Source organism: Pteropus alecto, unplaced genomic scaffold (assembly GCF_000325575.1).
Source record: "Pteropus alecto unplaced genomic scaffold, ASM32557v1 scaffold103, whole genome shotgun sequence".
NCBI lineage: Eukaryota > Metazoa > Chordata > Mammalia > Chiroptera > Pteropodidae > Pteropus > Pteropus alecto.
This window is the reverse complement of record NW_006436288.1, coordinates 709,438-732,335: the sequence shown is the minus strand read 5'-3', so window position 1 is coordinate 732,335 and position 22,898 is coordinate 709,438. Positions and strand designations below refer to the sequence as shown.

Below are 22,898 nucleotides of genomic sequence, written 5' to 3'. Positions count from 1 at the left end.
GGAAAGAGGGTTTTTTGTATCTGGAACTACGGACTCTGGTTTTCTAGATAAGAATGACCCTTTTTTGCCCAGTAAAATGATTTGCCCTACCCTATCTTTGGTTTCAGTGATTTGGGCTTATGAGATTTGGCTGAAGGGAAGCAAAGATGAGAACTTTCTAATTCAACTTTTGCATGTTTGCTGTCTTCTCCCTCTCTTTGTCTCATGATCTGCTAACCCAGATAACTGCTTTGTCCCATCCGGATTTTATCACTGCATGGAGCCAATCAGACTCGGAGACTTAGTGCCATTGTTGGAGTCAACTTGCTCTTGTTCTCTGATTTCCACTTTATATGCCACCTGGGCACCCTCATGGACAAGTCACGTCATTCTTTCTCAGTCTAGTTTCATTATGGGAACGGGTATTTGGGGAAAACAGGGTAACCCAGTAGTAAAAGCCCTTGTTTATGAATAAGATGATCTGAGTACAGGACCTTACATTGCTATGAACTGTGTCACTGAACAGTCAAGATTTGATTCAGTGCTATATTTTTGGCAGGTGCTTTGCAAGTGTATTAGTTGATTGACTAGGACTATTTTTCTGCTCTAGTTTCTTCCGTTGAAGATAAAGGTGACTTTTGTACCTCACTGCCATTAAGCTATACTAAAAATAAATACATTAATATAATGAAGACAAGAAATGAACAAATGTATTCTATGGAGCTGATTTGTAAAATGTGGGGATGAATAAAATGATTCTGAGGTGCCTTCTAACTGTGTGTGTCTGCCTCTGTATAAAGGACACAATTTAGTCGAAGTTGGACTATAGGAGGATGGAATTCCTTCTGTTTTTACCTTCTGAGTGGTGTCTTTTAGATTCCAGATGCAAGGCTCTGTTCACCATTTTCCGTCCTTTTTCTATATGATACATATTTGCTTTTTTTACTTACTTTAAAGAACTTTGATAATTTTGTCCTCAAAACAAGCTTTGTGAAGAGCAAGGCCAATATTATACCTACATTTTATAGATGAGGAAACTGTGATTCAGCGAGGCTATATCATTTGTCCAGAGTTACGTAACATGTAAATGGCAAGACCACTTCTCTTTATGTCCTGCTACTTCTTCTCCATGCTTCAGTTTCTAATTTGTAAGTCTAAAATTAGGAAGTAGGACCCAGTGATATTTGAGGGCTCTACCATCCTGATCTGAAATCAGTTGATCGGATATGTATTCAGCATCTTTAATTTGTTTTTGGAGCAAGGAAGATTTTACTTAGAACGGCGTAAATTGAATATTTTATGTACAAAGCACTCTGGAGGAAGGAAATATAACATAAAACCTCTGCCATCAAATAGTTTATTCTCTAGAAGTTGAATGCCAACATTGACATCTAGTTTAATGTGGTGAAAGATTTTACATGAGCAGAGATGGACCAGGTGAAATAAGAATCTGAGAATATTGAAGGTCAGGCTGAGATCCCAGCTATGAGCACTAAACTCTAACTAGTGTTAATTAGGAGTTGGTCAAGCACAGAGTAGCACTGGGTCCAGTACGAAGGGCTCAGTATGTCTAGGTTGTTCATCTGGAATCCTAGGTTAAGTTGTGAGATTATTTTTTTAAAGCAGGAATCAGTCATTCCTTTAAGAATGAAGCACAAGAAAGTGAGGAGTATGCCTGTATGATGGGTCAGGGAATTCCCAGGAGTGGGAGTAAGAGAGGACTGGCCAGGGTCATAGCTGTGACTGCCTTAGATGGAGCTGGGTACAGCACGGGCCTCATCAGTTAGCTCAGCATTGATATGACAAGAATATCAGCCATTTTTGTTCCTCCTCTTCCTTAAAAGACAGCAGAAATTTATAGAAACGTCCATTTTCCTTCCTCTTTTCCCCTTCCTGAGGGCAATTTAAAGGGGTGTGTGCTGTATTTTCACCTTGGTGTGCGTGCGTGCATGCATGTGCATGCTCACACACTCTTACTATTATAGTAATTCTCAAACCATCAGAAAAGATTTTTTTTTTGTCCTAATAATGGGGGGTTGCTACTGTGGTCTTAGGCTATTATTCTTTGTGTTGTTTTTAAGAAATTAGCAAAGAAAATGGAGGAAACCCATTTGGAATAATAATACTTCAAGCAGCTTTTTATCTATAGCATGAAATTAACATGCTATATAACTCATTTAGTTCTGGGCCTCCGGCGATTATAATTCATGAATGTCTTGTTTTCTTTGAGTTTTTATATTTTGAGGTAAAACTGAATTATCATTTGTATGCTTTTCTGAAGCCATAATTGTCCTTTTTGTTTGTTTGTTCAAATGAAACAGTGCATCAAGTATGGAATTAAATTAATGGAGTAAATATTATGAATCATACACTCTCTAATCTGATGCTCTTTCTTTTTTTGACCCCATGTTTTGTTTTCTGTCTGTCTTTTTCTCTTCGTGTAGGCTTTTCAGTCCAGTGTCAAGCTGTTGGAGCGAGGGAGCAAAGGTAAAGAATGATGTAATGCACTGGCTGCCCCAAAGCATCTTTTGTTGTGGAATGGTTATTTCAGTCATCTCTTTATGAATCAAATGTGAGGGGCTGCTTTGTGGAAGGAGTCCTTTGCAAGAGCACATCAACGGGAAAGAAAAAGAGACATTCACTTGGAGGGCTCTTGCTGAAAATGGGTTTAACTCTCCTTTTGCCAGTCACCACCAGCCTGACCTCATACATTTTTAGTACAATGGAGTGGCTGAGCCTTTGAGCACACCACCATTACATCATCGTGGCAAATTAAAGGAGGAGGTGGGAAAAGAGAACTTATTGTTGTCATGGCCCATGAGATGATTGGAACTCAAATTGTTACTGAGAGGTTGGTGGCTCTGCTGGAAAGTGGAACGGAAAAAGTGCTGCTAATTGATAGCCGGCCATTTGTGGAATACAATACCTCCCACATTTTGGAAGCCATTAATATCAACTGTTCCAAGCTTATGAAGCGAAGATTGCAACAGGACAAAGTGTTAATTACAGAACTCATCCAGCATTCAGCAAAACATAAGGTAAATGCTTTATTTTTTTTTTCCTTTTGAAATAAATGGACACACTGGGAATAATTTTAAATGAAGCCTCATTTTTTAAAAGGAGAAAATAATTTGAGGAAGTTTGGTTGCTTTTTAAGCTTTGATACCTTATGATACCTTAAAAGAATTTACTAACCATATTGTCACATTTAAGAATATTTCTAAACTATACAGAGAGGTTAACTTGTTTTAACTTGGTCAAGTGCTGTTTTCCCATTAATGACTTGATAAATTGTTTTATTAATTTAAACACTAATAAAAAGTTATAATTAACAAGTTACTGATAATTATTGATAATTATGTATTAATATGTAATAGCATGGATATTATTGATAATATGTTAATACACTATTTTGTATTATCTACAAATTTACTGAAAGGAAATTATTGGCTTGGAAAGAAAGTAAAAACTAATTTATGGAAAGGTAAGATAATATTGGTCAAGACGTAAGGGTATTTATTATCTTAAAGGAGTTATTCCTAGGATACCAAAATATCATCTCTATGGTAGGTAAGGCTATTTTTTTTATTCAGGAATAAAAATGAATTTATGTTTTAATTTTATTAAACAACTGATTTCTTTGTTATATAGAAACCATTTTTAAAATATTTCTTTGATTCAAGTATCGTTTATTTTGCTTGTTTTACGTGCCGTACCCTTTTATAGTGTTAAAGATTTAAAACCAAGGAGTTTTGAACACATCTACAAGAAATAGCATCAAGTCACCTTTTAAAAGTTGATTTTTACAAGCATTTAAACCATTTGTATGCTGTGTTGACTGCCTCTCATTTTTATTCAGATTATTAATTTAAAACAGGAAGCAGTTACTCACTTCAGCACCTTTAGTTTATGGGATTGTTTTTCTCGCCTTCCTTCTTTCCTGACAGCCTCACATTTGCATTTTAGGTTGACATTGATTGCAGTCAGAGGGTTGTAGTTTATGATCAAAGCTCCCAAGATATTGCCTCTCTGTCTTCAGACTGTTTTCTCACTGTACTTCTGGGTAAACTGGAGAAGAGCTTCAGCTCCGTTCACCTGCTTGCAGGTAAGGCTTGTGGTAGAACTGAAAGTACTCAGAATCTGATTTGAGCTCCACGAATAAGCAGTATTTCAGTCATCACAACTTTGATGATTTGTTTATAGCTTTTATTGACGTAACTGTTCTGTTGAATTCGAATACTGTTATTCTTCCACAATGGCCACTGTATTTTTGACTTAGCTCAAATATCTCTTCCCTTGGTATTAATTAGTTAGAAGGGCCACATAAATAGATCTCTATGCCTGTATAGATAGATAGCTCAAAGCCAGCTGCTTCTGTCCAGGATTTCCCCATTCACCAGTGATCTAAGAACACCAAATGCTCTACATCTCAGCTCCTGCTCTTAGTTCCCATCCGCTGTAGCAAGAAGCAGACCAGTATTCTCATGTCAAACTGTTATTAAACATTTATAGTTAAAGCAGACTCCAGCAGTAAGATCACGATTTGTAGACATTGTGAACAATGAGGAAGGGAGAGAATGTGTGTAGACTGTGTCTTCTAATAATTAGGGGGACTAGTTTAAAACTTATTTACTTGTGTATTTTCATTTGTTTTTACAACTGAAAAAAAAATCTTAACTTGCAAATGCTAAGCTGCCAGACGATTTATAAAGTGTATGGGAAGGCTAAATATTTCACATTAGCCTTAAAGGAGAGCGGCGTGGGAGTTCCATCTAATCCAATTCCCAAGCAGAATGTTCATCCTTTGCTTCCCCTGTTTTGCAGACATTACTAACGCTCTTTCATTCACACTGGCTCACAGAGCAGGAATACAGTTTGACAATGCACAGTCACCTTTAACACAAAGCTTCTGTGTTTGGTTAGCTTCCACCACAGTAATAGGCTTCCACCACAGTAATAGGCTTTAAAAAATGTGATCTAAGAAAAAAAAATATCGATAGTATCATTTTCACGCCTTAATAGTCTTTTGTTGCAAGGGAGGGTACAGTGAACTTGATGTTATTGGCAATTGTTAGAAGTATAAACATTTCAGTTTTAATATTAATCAGTTATTGGTATGTGAACACTGTCAAAATACTGCAGTTTAGGTAAGATTTGCATATCTCCAGTTCTCTCTTATCAGCCTTTGCTTCAGTTCTCAATGAACCAGTATATAGTTTCCTGTTTCTTTCAAATCATCTATTGCCATAACTTTCGTTTATACTGTGATTCTGTCTGATCTCTCTATTAGCTTCCTTAAGTGAAGCCATTTTACTTTAGAATGAAGTTTTCAGATTTCTGTAATTGAGAATTACAGTTTTTGGTTCTGGCTCTTGTTGATAGGTTCTTTTACTGGGAGTATTAATCTGTTTGATGCAACAACCGTTATTAGAGTTCCACTAAACTAAGTTGGTGAGTTGAGGAACTCATTTCATATTTGTTGTAGCCACTATAAAGGACTTTACCTTGGAATCCTATTAGTGTGACTAGTTTTTCCTAAAGTGGGTATGCCAAGATGTGCTTCATGGCAGAGTGATTATACCACCTCACTCTTGTTTGAAACACTTTACCCTGTGGAGGGTGCTCTGACTTGACACTTAGCTAAGCAGACATTCTGTGGAGGAATGAGCTCATGTTGAGTTTCTAGCTCAGGTATTTTAGTTACTTATATACTCTTTCTCCTCTTTACCAAAGAGCACACCTTTGTTACCTGGGAAGGTTCTTACTAGTCATGTATAGCTTTGGGAGGCCCAGTTATTGGACAAAGAAGAAAAAGGACTCAGTCCGATCAGCTAGATCAACCCCAGGGACACATGGAATGACACACTGAGTCAGGACACCCTGACATCCCCACTTCATGAAGGAAATGTTTCCTTAGGCTTAAACACAAGTTTGTCGCGGTAGCACCAAGAACCACACTGAATGTATTGATAGCACCATATCATCACACCCTAGAATCCTGTATTTCTTTTAGCTCAGGAGGTGGCTTCAGGGACTGAATTGCCTTGTTTGGGAGTTTCTGAGCAGCCAGATCTCTTTTGACACCTAAGAGAGAGTTCTGGATGGTTAAAAGCCTCCCCAACCATCTGAAAGCCTCTGACCAACTGAAAATTTCCTTGGTTAGTGAGTCTGTTCCACAGACTAGACAGAAAAATGAGGTTCAGTGGAAGAGAATGCTGGGGAAGGTATGGCCCTCCATTCTTGGCAGCCTGTTTTTTTGCCAAGGTCCAGTTGGTCTTAGGACGTTCCAGGAGTGTGAGAAAGAAAGACTTGGCCACAAATGTTTCTTAAATATTTTGCTTGGTGGGGGTCGGGGGAATAACTGTTGAAAAACACACTAGCTTCTCAGCAGGTACAACAGAAAACTACAAACTACCCCTGTTGCTTTCAGCAGTTAGAGATGCTTGTTAGCCTCATGTGGATGTGATAATAGAAAAAATGGTTTCTTGGAGTAATTTCTCCATCAGTTTAAAGCTTTCAGCTATTCTGAGATTATTCAAGAAGAGAGCATCAAGTATGTAAGATGATTTCTGTAGTCATTAGATATGGAAGTGAAAAATCATGGCTCGAAGTCCATTCCCATTCTCAAGGCTCTTACCCAGAGAAAAATGACTTTGGAGAAGGGGAACGAGAGGACTCCCCTTCAAGAGCTGATAGAAGAGGCATCATAATGATCTCTTTCCTCCAAATGAGAAGACTCAAACTTACCTGTAGAACATGGTTACGTGGACATAAAAAAATGAAGGCTTATGAAGGAAGGGGGCATTGGAGAAAGGGGGAATTTTACTGGAATGCAGTAGGCTTAATTCGTTAATATGGACCAGGTCCAGCTTTTGGGATAGGGCTAGTCTGGTAAACCTTCTACCCTGCAGATGAAAGAGGTTCTTTAAAGCTGCTTTGACAGCAGATTATCTGTGAGCCTGGATTCCAAGCCTTCTTATCCTGAAACTTTGAATCTGGTTCTGCAATGAACTCTGCCTATATTGGCCACATCGTGGGCCTACTCAGTCAGGACCTTGACCCATGCTTGGCTAACTTTCCCTTTTTCTAAGCCCAGTCAGCATTTTGAACAAAATGATTAATTCGATAGCCATATACTATCGTGTCTCAAATCTTTCATTTTTATCTAATCGTCTTTAACTTATATTGTTACTTTTTCATTTTTTAGCTTAACTCCGCTACTGATTCTCTTTTTGTTCATCTTCGTGTTCCCCACAAGGCCTAGCACTTAAGTTTTTAATAAATATTTGATATTTGATATAAGTTGGCTTCCATGTAGGTTTATATCACTTATATTTTATTTATGATTTATTAGTTTAGGATATAAATTATAGTAGTAAACAGCCGTGAAACTAATCTGGAAGTGTAGCAGAGCTTGGGATTGTTTTGACATAAACGACTTCCAAAGTGTATTTATTCAGATAGAGCAAGCATATAGCTTGCTATGGGAAAAGTATTTAATATGAAAATATTTCAGTCTGTTTAAGTAAATTTAAACATGATTTTAAGATTTAATAAAAATATTCCTGCAATTAGTGCTAATTTTGGTGATCCTTAAATACTGAACTTTGATAAAGAGCTAGTAGCTCTAGGAATCTATTTCCACTCATAGGAAAATACAAGTTCTTGAATCCGTATGAATTGAGAATGGTTGAAATAATTTATGTGTATATATTTACATGTAAATTGATTGTTCTATTTAGGCATTAGTCTCTCAATAACTAAGTCAAACCAAATCATAGCATTGTTTCACCTTTCCCAAGGAATAAAGGGTTTAATTATCAGTAGCAACCTCATCTTAGCAAAAAAGAATGACTTTAGATCCTTTTGGAAAGTTCTCCATCATCATTGATGGATAGGTAATGGCAAAACATTTTTTCCACTTTTGTTGATTTTAAAGTCAGTTATAATTAACACAGTCAAAGACATGTCTTACAACCATCTTTAAAAACAAGATTTAAGAATTTGAATTAATGGAATAACAGAATGGGTGTGACAAATATTAGTCTCACAAAAATGACTTTTTAACTGAGGATCCTATTGCGAGGATCATATTAGATAATGCATGTGGAATCTCTATATATAAGTAGCCTTTCTGTAAAAAAATTATTATGAGTTAGAAAAGTTGCCAACGTTGACTTATTGATAACTTTTTTTAGTCTTACTAACCTTCAAAAAACTAGTTCTCTTTAAAAAATCATTTTTTCTTGCCTTTTATTCATTGTGTATCATTTTATTCTACTTGCCTTTGTCTATTATATTTCTGAGGGTGCCAGATTGAAAATAAAGAAGAGAAAAACTATCGAATTTGGACTTTTATTTTGTGCTAACAGAGAAAAGAAAATAAATGGATTAATTTAGTAAAAATCAAGATCACCTTACAGATGAAAAATACTGTTCTATTATTTCCCCCTCTCTTTTCTTACTGTTATAACTCTGAGTAACAGCAGAAACTACCCATAATGGTTTTTAAATTCTGCAGCACTCATTTTTATCCTGTGATGCAGCACAGGATAATCCTACAGCAAAAAACCATAAATGAATCACAGACTTCAGCCCTTTCATTTACAGATGAGGAAAATAACAGAGCCCTTGAGTGACTTTCTCAAGCCCTCACTTTTCTTACTGTGCGCCTGAAACCCATATCCGCAGTAATTCCAGAGTCTTCTGGAATTTCATCAGGAGGCTGGACTGGCAGTCAAGGGTGCCCATTTCAGATCAGGCTTATCTTGAAAGGCTCTTTTTGTAGTAGCTCTCTCTCAGTCTCTGTAGATTTCAGTCATATTCTTACTTCACATTTTATGAAATGAGCAATGTATAAAAAATATTCCGTATGTAAAAATATTTTAAAGCATTAAGTTATTTTAGCCATAGGGGATCATCAAATAAAAGTCTGACTACTCTGTTCTGTGCTGAAGTATAGCTCTGAGTAATGATAGAAGTTACCATTAATTAAGCACTTACTGTTAGGTACAGCGTTAGGTACACTGCTAAGGGCTTTTGTAAACATTTAGTCTCTGTATACAGCTAAGGTCTTAAGGTTTGCTGTAGTTAAAAGCCAAAAACATATTTGTTTTGAGTTAGATTTGCTAGGGTAGTTAGAGCTAGGAGTGAATAAAAATGTGTTTGACTTTACACATTTGCAGTTTAACAGGGATCTGGATTTAGTCAGCAGTTCTGTGTAATAAACGTATAGCTTTAGTTTAATGGTATCAATTACTGTCCTTCCTAGTGGAAGTATAGCAATACCTGAACCTTCTGGTTATGGGTTTTGCTGTACATGCTATTGTTATCATCAGTTCTGTTATCTAGTTTGGGATTTCTTCTGTCCCTTTGTCTAGAGAAGAGAAATCTTACTTATTCCATTTCAAATCCTGTAATAGTTAGTAAAAGAGAGTAATATTAATGGATTTTAATAAAAGTACTGTAGTTATTCAGGAATTGGCTATTTTATGTTTAAAAAGCCACAGTGACTGAGTGCCACTGAAAACAGACTAAAAACAGGTGCTGTTTTGCTCACTGGTTGCTGTGTATTTGCTGGCTCTGTTCTGAGCTTCTGTTTGCATGAGGTTATTCTAACTGGATCATCTTTTCTCCAATTGCTACCTGCCAGTGTGTGGTAAGCCAGTTTATATTACTTCCCAGCTACCAGTGGCTAAGATATAATGCCTAAGGCTGTGTCTTTTAAAAAATGAACTGCAGAACAAACTAAAGATAGTTCCTCAGTTCCTCATCCTGATATTTTGTACAAACCAGACAAAAGCAGCCTAGATGAAAGCAGTGACATCAGTTTTCTCTTGCCTCAGTCATGTTATCTGTGTGCTCTGGAGAAGTGGTAGGTCCAGACCTTTTCATTCAGTCAGCCTCTCAGTATTTGATGGGCACTCTTCTGATTGGGCACAGGGCTGGGCTCTGAGAGTGGAATACCAGAAAAGCAAAAGGCTTGCCCCTGCCCTTGAGAAGCTAGTGGCTGATTTGGTGAAACACACCTAGAGTGGAGAAAGCAGAAGCATGTGATAATGTGCTGAAGTATATGTGACATAGTGATAAGGAATGACTTGGTATAGTCTGTAAAAGTTGGGGAAGATTTGATAACAAGTGGGATTTTAATCAAACCTTAAAAGATGAGTAAGATTTGGGTGGGGAGGGTCCTTGGTATGCTAACTGAGGGAGAGAAACATGATTAAAAATGTCAGGAATGAACATAGATTTTAGGGGAAAGCAAGAGACTAGAGTGGATTTTTGTGAAGGGGAGAAATGAGAATTAAGAAGAAATGAAATCAAATTATGCAAACCTTTTAAACCAGCAGGGTGAATTTGTACTTTGTTGTGGTGGGCATTGTGAGCCATTGGCGATTTGGGGACAACACGGTCACTTCTCAATCACTAGATTTTTCTTCTGACCTTTGCTCTCCTCCTCCTCTTCTGCTAAGTCAAGTCAACATCATCCCTCCCTCACATTGTTCCAGGAGCCTCTGAACTGGTCTTCTCACACCCTCTGTCTCGCCACCTTCCAATCCATTACACTATAGCCAAAGTTATATTTTTATTTTATGTTCTTAATGTAATCCTGATTATATCACTTTCCAGTTTAAGATGCATCAGTGCCCTTAGGATAAATTCTAAAGTCCTTAGCTGACTTACAAGGCCCTTCAGTGGCTCTCCTGCCTACCTCTGTAACTTCATCTAATACTGCGTTAAGCCCTCAGTTTGTTTGTTCATTTATTCTGGCTCATTAGGCCTTATCTCAGTGGTTCTAAGCCTATAGCATCAATCTCTCCGGGCCTTCACAGAGGCCCTCTCCTCTTCTTCTCCACTCAGGTGTTAAGCGTTCTCTAGCTATCAGGCAAAGTTGGTTTCCTCTGTTATATATACTTTGACCACCTACCATAATTAGTTAATTATTCTAATTATTTGGTTCGAGTTTGTCCCACTAAACTGTTAATTCCAGAGAGGGCCTCTGTCTTGGTCACCACTATCTCCATCATCTAGCACTCTGTTCAGCTCACAGTAGGTGCTCATTAAATGAATGTTTGTTCATTTAATGGTCTCTACTGTTTGGTTGACTGGACAGGTATCAGTTTTCTCACTGCTCTATGAAACCTCTGGGGAAGCTAAGCAGTTGGTCAAAAATGAGGACTGTTCATAGAATAAAATACACAAAAGTGGTCTTATGGGAGAGCTTGCTGCAGAGTAGATGAGAAAGCTTTGAGCTTCACATGGAAAGGCCTGAGAAATGAGTTCCATGGTAATGATACATGGACAGTTTATGCGTTACTCAAATTTGATTCGTAAGAGTCTTTCCAGAGACCAGACTCATACTTTTCCTTTTGACTCATAGCATTATCTCCTGATTTCCTGAGACGTAGAGGTATTACAGGACTCCAAACCATTGTGGAGTCCTTGAGCCACTTAGGGACAAAAATTTTCTCTTCACATTTCTTATAGAGTTCCCTTGGTATGGCAAAAGCACACCGAGGAGGATTCAGTGTTGGTTTTGGATGACCAAAGCAGCATTCACCAATTCTACCTTTTTTTTCCTTTAGTAGCAGAAAAATGTCTTTTTTTCTTTCCCTGTGCCACCTCTCTTACCCTGAGAGTCTTCTGGGACATTGTCGTCTAAGAATAGGAAGCAGATTCTCGGCCCCCACCCATGCCAACATAGCTTTTGGCTTTGAATGGAATCAGGAAATCCTTTTGAACACCAAAAATATACAAGACTTATGTCCATCAACAGCTATTCATTGTTACAAGGAAGGATTCAATAAACATTTATTGAATTCTAATTATGTGCTAAGCACTATGCTAAATGCTGAGGTGATTACAAATAAATGTGAGACTTAATTCTTATCCACAAGTAGTTCACAGTGTATTATAACTAGAGAAGTAAGAGGTCCCAATACACAAAGATAATTCACAGTACCAGGTCAGTGGTAACTACTTATTGTCAGGTGATTGCTCTTAATTTTATAGAAGTTCTAAGTTGACAAGACCATATCTAGATACATTGGCCAGGAAAGTTTTTTTTAAAAATGTAACAGAACAGTGTTGAAGCTATCAGAGAGCAACTCACACAGTAAAGGGAGAGTATATCTGAAACTCGTTTCAGTGGTGAGTGTTCAGGAGGCTTTACTGTAAAATGTATTTTATTGGTCATGGTAAAAATTGGAATATGCTGCTGTAGAAAAGGTGTGACTTGCCTGTGGTTTAGAAGGAAATATAAAATGGATTGGAAGGACTGAATTGCCAAAAGTAAGGCAAAATTAGGTTGGACAGTTGGGATTAGATTACGAAGGATCTTGAATGTTTGGCTAAGAATTTTGGGTTTCATTCTATTTGGGAGCAGAGAATACATCAAAAGTTTATTTTAGAATTCTTAATCTTGTGACATGTGGAAACATTAGAAAAAGGACAAGTGGATCAGAGAAAGCTGTTAATGAATTTATCTAAGAATGAAGTACAAAGGTGATGGGCTAGGGTGGTAGCAGGAAAATAGATAGAAAATACATTATAAAAGTAAGTCAGTTTGTAGGTGTACCAACTGAATGTTGCTGAGATGCCTGGGAGAATGGGGCTCACGTGAACAGGAATGCAGAATGAGAGGGAGATGATGGCTTTGAATTTATTTAAAAAGTGTTAATAAGTCTTTCAAGTGAAAATGACCAAAGGGGATTGAAAAGGTTTGATTGGAGTTTGGAACATGAAGCCCAAAAACACAGACTTGGAAATCTTTGATTTTCAGGTGAAAATGAGCAAATGCGATCTCCCCTTAATAACCTCCCCTTTCGTGCTGATGAAAGTAGAGGCATCTGAATCATTCTCAGGATGTCCCAGGGTGCTGTTTGCTTGGCTGTTGTCTTCCTATCTTAACGTTACTAGAAGACCAGTCAGGGTTGCCTCTGTGAAGCTGGCACTCCTACTTAGTGCACTTGCGGATTTTATGAGCCAAGTGGTGGATTCTGGTCACATCCCTTTTGATTGGTTAGTTTGGTTATATTCTTCAGACCAATATTTGTATGAGAGCATTTATTAAGAGTCCTGCCTAGCTCTGTGTGTGCATTTTAGGGAAGGAATTTCTGGGCATAGCTGTGTAGTGCCCATTTGAAAGATCAATAAAATAGTAAAAATATCACTACATCTTCTGAAAACTCTACTAAACACCACTTCTGGATTTTGCCAATCGAATTGACTAGATAACGTTATCTTGAGGAATAATAACATTTAGGTATTCACAAGAAGTTGTAAGTTGCATTATTTTAGTACTTGGTGATTATTTTAATACTAGTACTTTGAAATTTTAAAATTCACTTACTGCGTATATGATAACTGTGTTAATCTAAATTTTAGATTAGCTAGAATTTCTCACTCCCCTGTTGTGCCAGGTGATTATAGAGTTGCTTAATATAGAGTGAACTTTTTTGTTATTTATGGGACAAGTTTTATGAGATGTAGGTCACTTGTCATGCTTCCTGGAGGGTCTCTGCAGAAGTGTATATTTGTCCGCTTTCCTCTTGAGTGGATGGAGTGGATGGAATAAGAGTTTAAAATTAATGCTTTATATCACTTGGGATTTTTCTTTTTAGTGCTGCTTATTGATTCAGTGCTGCTCAGTGGAGACTTGAGTAGATGGGACATCAATGGAATGTTGCTAATGTCATTGAGAAAACCATGATATGCTCTCCACCTTCCTAGAAATGATTTATCAAACCTGTGTGGCATGGCTTGCCCAGACCAACCTATATGTATTGGAATATGACAGTCACATATTTTTGTTTGCTTTCTTTGGGGATACAAAATATGTTGCTTTAATTTTTGTTTTTATTTCAACTCTCCATGTATAGTCTGCTGACCCTGGAAGAATTCTAACCATACTTAAGTCTTTTTAAATTTTTAAGTTGCTAGAGAACAAAGTCGCCTGAATCAGTCACTTCAGACTAAAGCAGAAAATAATTACTCTTAAAGTAATTAAAATATATCACTTATTGTGAAATATACATTTCAACATCTCAATTTTTAATATTAGGGTTGTCTCCTTTGTGCAATAGCAAAGCAGCAGATTTTAGTTTCAGTATGGCAAGAACTGTAGTTTTCTCTACAGGTGCAGGTATATTCCACATAAATCTTTCACATACATTCTAGAATAAGTAAATGAATGGGTTATATTTATGTCACAAAAAGGGAGTCTTTGTTTTATACAAGGATTAAACTCCATGAGAGCTATATTTAAAAACTATGAAACTATAAATTATATGAAAATGGTTTAATATACAAAAATTAAATTTGCTGTGACTTTTAAAAAATGTTTCCCATAAAGTAGAGCTTTGTGTATATGCTATTTCTGTATATAGCCATGGAATCCATTCACAAAATGGGAGGACATTGCCTTTAATTCTTCCCTCCCACTTAGGCCAACTCTGCACACCTATTTGAACTGAAGCATAAGTAGAGAAGTACTAATTTCTTCCTGTAGGGAGAAATAATGAAATTAACATTTATCTCTAGTTTGATGAATAGGGATCCATTTTTAGAATCTGAGATTTAGAAATATTTTTTTAACATCACTAAGCTGTAGTAAAGGGCTACTTTTGTTTATTATGTAAACATTCTTTCATTTTAAGAAGAAACACTGATTTCTAACTGATGGCAAGGGTCAGAGGGAAAAGAATGACTAACTGGAATTATTTAGTAGAATTGTATGTATTTTATTTTACTTGGCAGAGTTTTTTTTTCTCTGAAAATTGAATGGTGGTTCACATTAGCTTTTACAGAAAATGGTATTTATGAATGGAATTGTGAAGGAGGTACACTGAAGGGAAAGATTTTTTTCTTGGCTGAATTACAATAAAGTAATACATAAATTATGAATGCCTTTAAGCTTTAAGAAAACCAAATGTTTTCTCTGTCCAAAATAATATATATGTCTTTATTTATAAACATTCATTCTACTGGTTAGATATGTGAAATACTAATAAACAGAAATATTGATTTTTAACATTGCAGTATGTCTGTCCATCCAAATCTGTAGAAGCCAAATGTCTACACACCTCTGTCTGCCCGTCTCCCATCCCCATTTCTCTACAGGCCAGGGGTGTCTGCGTATGTGTCTTCCTTCCTCTTAAATCCTGGCATAAGGAGGCCTAGCAACTACACCTGTTCTAAATGCAGGTCTGTCTTAGGGGAGCACATATGGCTTATATGTTTTTTATTTTATACATTCCCAGATGATAAACAGCATTAAATCTAGGGATAGGAGAAACTTGGCAAGATTGGATGGTGAGTCAAAACCTTGAACAACTTTAAAAATATTTTAAAACTTTTTCAAGAAGCTTATCAGTTTTTCAGTACTGCTTTCACAGTGAACAAAGGAGGATAATAAACTGATGTTATGTCTTCCATAATGTAATCTCCTGTGGAGTCTATGGGTCAGCCCACAGCTATGACAAGGACAGATAAGATGACTCTATTCTGTGTGTCAGCCATTTGTAACAAAAAGTTTACATAAATGAATTGTACTTTTCTTCTTATTAGATTGAGTTTATAAGAGGAAGAGGAACATTTTAGACATTTCAAAACTGAGTTGCTGATGAAGCCACAGATAGTTTTTCAAGGGTTCGGGGAAATCAGGCAATGTCTCATCTGTTGTTAATTAATGAAATGAAACTGGGGTCACTAGAGTACAGCAATGAATGAAAGGTCAGTGAATGGAAAAAACTGTCAATGAAGGAGGATGTTAGCAGAGTGGAACATTGTCATAGATAAAGATCAGGGAAAATGTGCCCTTTGGCTGAGGTAGTTTTTTCTGCAAGTGACTAGGAGCCATAGTTTGGGACATTTCAAGCCAGACTGAACACTAAATGAATGCTCTGATTTCAGCAAAATCTGTTAAATATTTTAAAGCTGTTCATGTTTGTGCTAGAGATTAGTTGAAAAATTTTGTAGAAAAAATTTCCTTTTGTTTTGTAATGTGGTTTATAATGTATTATTCCTGTGTTGTTTGTCTTTTGGGTTTTGTTTTGAAGCTGAATACCATTTTCCTCTCATTTATTTCTGTTCTCTGTCTTAGAATTTTCTAGAACCTTACTCATTTTTGCGATCCACTGATGTTAAAGTGATTTAGGATCACTGTACTGATTAATGATGGAGCTGGACCTTAAACAGCCCAGGCTGGCTGGCTCTCAATTTAGGACTGTTGCAAAATTGTATCTTCTCTGAGATGATCTGTGGAGGATGGCCGGAAAGTCATGAACTGATCATGAATAAACCAGTGACTATATTTGTTTCAACTAGTTCATCATGCAAAGTGCATTTAAAGAATCTTGTGTCTCTGATCATGTCAGACCTCCTCCCCTTTTTTCTCTGTCATTGAAGCTTTTGAACCTTATGGCTTTGGGGCAGCAAGGCTCTTCTGTCAGTTTGGAAGAGGCCTGTGGCCCTTTTTAGCCTGCTATTTAGACCTGGCAGGTCACTGCCGGTGAGAGGAGGATCCCATAAATATGCAGGTGTCCCCACATCCTAGAGAGAGCTAATCCCGTAGTATTTAAAGAAATGATATAGCACAGCAAATTGAGGGTACAGTCTCAACTCAGACTGCTGGGGCTCATGTCCTGTCTCTTCTAGTTAGTACCCTCTGTCTTTCTGAACCTCTATTTTTTAAATCTGTAAAATGGAAATAATAGTGCCTACCTTATAGGGTAGTTGTAAAGATTGAATAAATACTTGTAAACTGCTTAGAGCAATGCATGTCACATAGTAAATGTTCGATAATTCTCTGATTACTTGTATTATTTGAAAGTATGATTACTTATAAATTTAAAATGGAATTTTAGTTTCCTTGGATTATTTGGTTTCTCTTTTTTCTGAGAATATTTACTGGAATATTGTTTTGTTGGATTTAAATAAGAGAGACCATCCCATAAACTGGAGCCAGAATAGGAAAAAAAAAAAAAATGGAAACAGTTCTTTAGAGAAACACCAGAACTACAGAAGTTAATAGAAGTTAAAATTTAAACTAATATAGTTAAATTATAATTAAAATAGTGCCTTTCAGTTATTTTGTTGGTAGGTGTAAGATGGGCAAAGAATGATGAGACTTTTTAACATTTGTTGTTATAAGAACTACTTTGGGGGAAAAAACTTCACCTTAAATAACTGTGTTATGCAATTAGAGAGGCTGAAAAGGAACAAAACAGTAATAGAAACAAAATTGTAAATCCTGTACAGTGGCAATCATATACATGTGCCAGCATTGGCTGATCCCTTTTTTGAGATTGTCTGTGGGTTATACTTGTAGATGTAGGAATTCTGACTGCATTTCTGTAGTTGCAGTGGCCCTAGTATAGCATTTCCTTTAAATGTGAGTTCTGGTTATTTATAGATTTTAGGGGAGAAATGGGAGGGGAATTCCATGGTCAAATAAGTTTGGGAAACTTACTTGAGTTTAATAAAATTAAACTAGTTTCTTTGGAGATTCTTTTCAGAGTCCTTAATGTGCTGCTCTGACTCTTCCAGGGAGATATGATGTGCTGTATTTCTCTTACTTTTTGGACCAATATCTCATCTATCAGCTTCCTTCAGGACACCAGCACTCTGGAGCACACTTTGGGAAATATAATCTTAGAAGCATTGCTTTTTTCACTTTGTGTGTCTGGTGAATCCTAACAAGGTGTAGCTAAACAACTAGCTGCAGGTCAGGGGTGGAGAAAGGCCTCAACAGTTGAGGCTGCTTCTAAATGTATGATCACCTTGTTGAAATAATCATTACTGATGCCTGTAGAGTACTTACTATGTGTTGGGCACAAAGTACTTTAGATGTGTTAACTGATCCTTTCAACAATATGAGGTAGGTATGATCATTAGCCCTATTTATGGATGAGGAAACTAATAGCCAGAGGGCTTAAATAGCTTGCCTAAATCAGACAACTAGAAAGTGGTGAAGCTAGGATTTGGACTTGGTATATATAAGAGCCTGGTGCTCTACTTTCTCTGTTGTATAATCGTGGACTTGTATATGTGTGGTTTATATGTGATGTGTGCATGCACGGAGTGGGGTGGTGGTGGTGGTGGTGGTGGTGGTGGTATTCCTGGGTGGGAGAAGAGAATGAAAGTGTGAAATAAGTTTTGTATGGCTGAAGGTCATGGTTGGAAAAGGTAAGAAATGAAACCCTGGAAACGTGCAGGTAAAGATCTCGAGGACTTCGAGGATCTGTCACACAAAGGAATTTGGGGTTTCTATAATGGAACCACCTATTCTTTCCATCAGGTTACCTTAAGCACTTTAGCAAGCAAACTGCTTATGAGTAAAACAGTGCAGATACTTAGTCAGGCTGGAGGCTAACTTTTCTATTTTGCAGATGGTGTAGTTGTCACTGACTTCCCGCCATCCTAGCTTGCTGTATTATGGAACTTATACTGAGCAAACAGATACAGGAGTCCAGCAGATTATGCTTGAGTTGAACATAAATACAGGGACGAATAAGGGATGGCACTCCCTCTCAACACCCTGCACTTCTGCATTTTTGTTTGAGGGCATATTTTGTATATTTCTGGTAGTTGATTAAATACTGATAGAATGTAACTTAAAGAAATGGATTTATGGATCTCATAAATATTTATGAGACTTTTAGGGTCTTGTTTAAGGCTTGATTAAAGAGGTAAAATTGGGGCTGCCTTGTCTTCTAATAAGACTTTGACATGTTAATTATTTTTTAATTAAATAGTATTTAAAATATATAAGTGTTCTCTGTGATCCAAATCTCTTTGGTTCCTGAGTTTGAACTTAGTGAGTAGTGAGGCTTTGGATAGCAGGGCATTTATCTGGAACCCAGCGAAGACCTTATTCATTTTTTCTTTTCCCAGAGAAAGTAAGAGTGCCTCCTATGGCTAGATAGATTTCATTAAGAAGTAGCAAGATTGTGACTTAATGAAGGTCATGGAGCAGGTCATTGTAAGGACAAGAATAGGAGAAAACAGAATTTTTGTGAGTCAAGGAATCTTACCACAATGCCATCATGTAGCCTAACCAATTAGTGTCTGTCAGCACTTCTTTATAGTGCTCAGCAAAATGAACAGGAGACCCCAGAAGTCAGTGGTAATTATGGAAACCTTGTCAAATTGCCCAGGGAATCTCAAGAACTTGACATAGAGAATATTTGCAAGAGCTGAGTATGTTTTTGATACCTTTGCAATTAAAAAAAAAAAACAAAAACAAAACAAAGCAAAACCCTGTATAGTAGGAAGATTTAAACTTAAGAAAGAATTTTTTTCTTGATCAATTTTATCTTGAAGAAATACCATCTGGTCCCAGTTCACATTTCTTACATCCCCATTTTGTTTCTGTGAATAAATTGTCTTGCCTTGCTTACTTGCTACTTAGCTTAAATCCTCTTTACATTTCACAAAAAATAAAAAATAAAAATATTCACATGGAGGATGATGAGAGGGAAGCAAATGTTATCTGTGTGCATGGCATAATTTTATGCTATTTATTCTTAGGTGGATTTGCTGAGTTCTCCCGTTGTTTCCCTGGCCTTTGTGAAGGAAAATCCACTCTAGTTCCTACCTGCATTTCTCAGCCTTGCTTACCTGTTGCCAACATTGGGCCAACTCGAATTCTTCCCAATCTTTATCTTGGCTGCCAGCGAGACGTCCTCAACAAGGTGGGTGCTTTGAAAATATCCTTCACTGCAGGGTTTACTCTTAGCAGCTAGAGAAACAGCGATGCCCATTAGCTGTCATTTCAGACACACTGGGCTCCCAGAAAGAAAGTATACCATTCTCATTATGACTCCACTGGAGAGCAGTTGCATCATCTTTTGGAGAGCCGTTTTGTTTGATGTTAATGATTGCCATAGGAAACCTAAACTGTTATATTTGCTTGTTCCTCATAGGTCTAAGAGACTTGGAATAGGATAGGATTTTTCAGAATTTTAGTCTTATTTTCTTAGCGTATTCATTGTTCTACTATAATAATTGGACACACTCAGGACAGCTAATACTTCCTGACTTCACACAATTGTTGCAGCACGCTAGAAAGGGACTCAGGTTGAGCTTGGATCGAGGACGTCATGACCACTAGCTGGAGGGATGGGAGAAGGTGGTAAAAAGATGGTGAGGCCTAAGCCACATGGTCTGAGGCTTATTGGAGCAGTTTTGTTGAGAAAGAAGGAAGAGCATCGATTTTTGCTGGAAAGGACGTGGGCTGTACTAGACAAGATGTGTCCAGTAGAGGAACCCATGTCGATCAAGGCCACTGTCATAATGGTACAAGCATAACAACTGTAGTAGAACTAAAATTTGTCTGCCTCCATAGCTTATACGTTCTTAACCAGCAGTGCCAGAAAACAGTGCTGTCTGCAAAAGTGACTTTTTCTAAAACCTCTTATTTACATCATCTCTAATTTAAAAAGCAAAGATACTGATTCAGCTGTTGGTGATTTACAAGAATTGCTTTCCTATATGAAGGCAGTACCTTAACATTTTCTCCATGAAGAACTGAAAGAATTGGGCTGTCTATAAAATAAGCTTCGAGATTAGCTTGCTTTAGCAAGGGGAAAGCCAGGCTTTCCAGGAGGAAAATAATAACCAATTGGGCAGCAATGAAGCATTTTTTTTTTCTTTTTTGTTCTCAAAACTCCGGCCTCTTCAAAATTTTACCTCGACACTTGTTAATAAATCAGCTCTTCCACTGAGATCTGCCTGTTTGAAATTTGATAGCTTATGCATACACTTAGCGTTTCTGGTGAGGTCACAATGTCTTAAGCATGTGATGATTATTCTCTTCTAGAGATAAGCAAACTATGTCACAGAAAGCAAAATTAATTTCCTAAAGTCACATGCCTCCCTGGGGTAAAGCTGAAGATGCTTTATTTAATCTTCAGATCAGAAAATAAAATTCCTAGTTAGGGATCCTGTTTACAATTACCCCAGTAAAACTTAACCAGTCAGCCAGCAGGTAATTTCACAAGTAATTGTGCTACATATCATCTTAGTTACTTTGACATTAAATTAAATGGCAAGTTCATTTTGCTACATACCTTTTCCAGGTTTAACAAATATGTCAGTTAACAATTATGTGTGAGTGCTGGCAAGGTGAGAGCAGTTAAACTGGAACCTGGACTTGAGGACAGGGAAACAGTTTTCTTGTTTTAACTGGCTTTTATATATATACTAAACTGGATACATACATAGATGCATTGAGAGGAAATGGTTGTAGTGGGAAGAGTGAGTCTGAAAGTTCATGGGTGAAAAAACTTGGGCAAGTTGTTATGGAAGACTGTCAGAAAGCTGGTCAGTGGCAAAGATCAAACTCAGACCCAAGCTACTCTGGCTTTAAGTCCTGTGTTTATATAACACCAGAAATACTCATCTTCTGGAAAATGGAACTCGCTGTTATCAGGGACTGACAAATCTTAAGAGTCTATTGAATCACAACTAAGATTTTCTTTGCCTGGTTTTTCCATATCATGTTTTATTTCAGCACTGTCTAGTAGAAACATAATGCAAGCCACATCCATAATTTAAAAATTTCCAATAGCATTATTAAAAAAAGGAAAACAGAACAGGTGAAAATAATTTTAATAACATACCTGCAACATACCTGGATTATGATTTCAACATGCAAGCAAAATATATTGAAATAGTTAACTTTTTTTATGTAGTAAATCTTTGAAATCTGGTGTGTATTTTATAGTTACTGCATATCTCAGTGTGGACTAACCACATTTCAGGTGCTCAGTAGCCAGCCACATGTGGCTTTTGGCTACCAGATCAATACCCTCAGCATGTATTAATTCTTTCTTATGTTTCAAAGATATGGCTCCTCTCTAAAAGACCATAAGAAGTCATTGGTAAAAAAAGAATACTTTTGTTTTTCTTTTCCCTCACAACTGTACTTTTGTTTCTCACAATCTGTTCTTTCTCCGCTAGTCTTTGTACTAGAGTTGAAACAGGAACGGCTTTTTATATTAAAAGTAGTTTGCTGATGCCCAGTTCCCATCTGAACTGAGTAGGATTTGAGCAAGAATCTCTAGTTACTATGTGAAAGACAAAAGTTCTTGATCGTTTTTCTCCCTTATCACTTAAAATTTCAAATGAGGACTTTTGTTTCACACTTAATACATGAAATGTATGATGGAATTACTTACTATGAGTAGTTACTAAGCCAGAGCTGTATCTTCAGTAAAGCACTTCAGCCTCTTCACTAAAGCAGTTCTGCTGTCCTCTCTTTCCCCGTTTTAAACAATGTGTTGTCAATATTCTTTGTGTAGCTTCTGATTTCAGTATTTTACCATACAAAATTGCTTTCGCTATGCTACCTTATTGTTCCACCTGTTTTTTGTTTTTGTTTTTGTTTTTTTTTTTATGAGAGTTATGCAGTAGCCTAGATACAACATAGCCAAATACTGCTTTCAGGGTTTCCATATGACCCAGGAAGACAAATAGCATCAAAATTACTAGTAAAAACAGCATTTATTTAGTGTTCACTATGTATAGAATACTGTGCAGTGTGCACATTGGTTAGACAAGACCCGTTCACTAAACCATAATCCATAAGACAAGGTGATTGACACTGTAAGTCTCCATACCAAGGAAGCATGGCATAATGGCTGGGATCCAGCTTTGGAGGTGGGCAGTTTTGCATCCCAGGTCTCCACATTACCAGCCTTGTTACTCTAGCCAAGTTACTGAATCTTGCTTTCTTCACCTACAAACTAATGATTCCTGCCTCCTAGTGTTCATGTGAGGTTCAGATGGAATGGCCAGGCACCAAGTACAGTTCCTGGTTTATAGTCAGTATTGTCATCATGATGTAGATTATAGAAGTAGCAGGTAACAGGTGTGGTTGGTTAAGGACGGCTAGATGGAGGAAGTAGGACATAAAG

General features: G+C 37.0%; 1 protein-coding gene across 1 annotated transcript in view; it reads left to right on the top strand.

Annotated features, from left to right (window-relative positions):
- The window catches only part of DUSP16 (dual specificity phosphatase 16), a 66,749-nt gene that overhangs the window by 26,527 nt on the left and 17,324 nt on the right, over positions 1–22,898 (top strand). The window contains exons 2-4 of the mRNA XM_025047397.1: positions 2,424–3,017; positions 3,946–4,084; positions 19,510–19,673. Of these exons, the coding sequence (XP_024903165.1) occupies positions 2,790–3,017; positions 3,946–4,084; positions 19,510–19,673 (531 nt within the window). The 5' untranslated portion in view covers positions 2,424–2,789. The remainder of the gene's footprint in view (positions 1–2,423; positions 3,018–3,945; positions 4,085–19,509; positions 19,674–22,898) is intronic.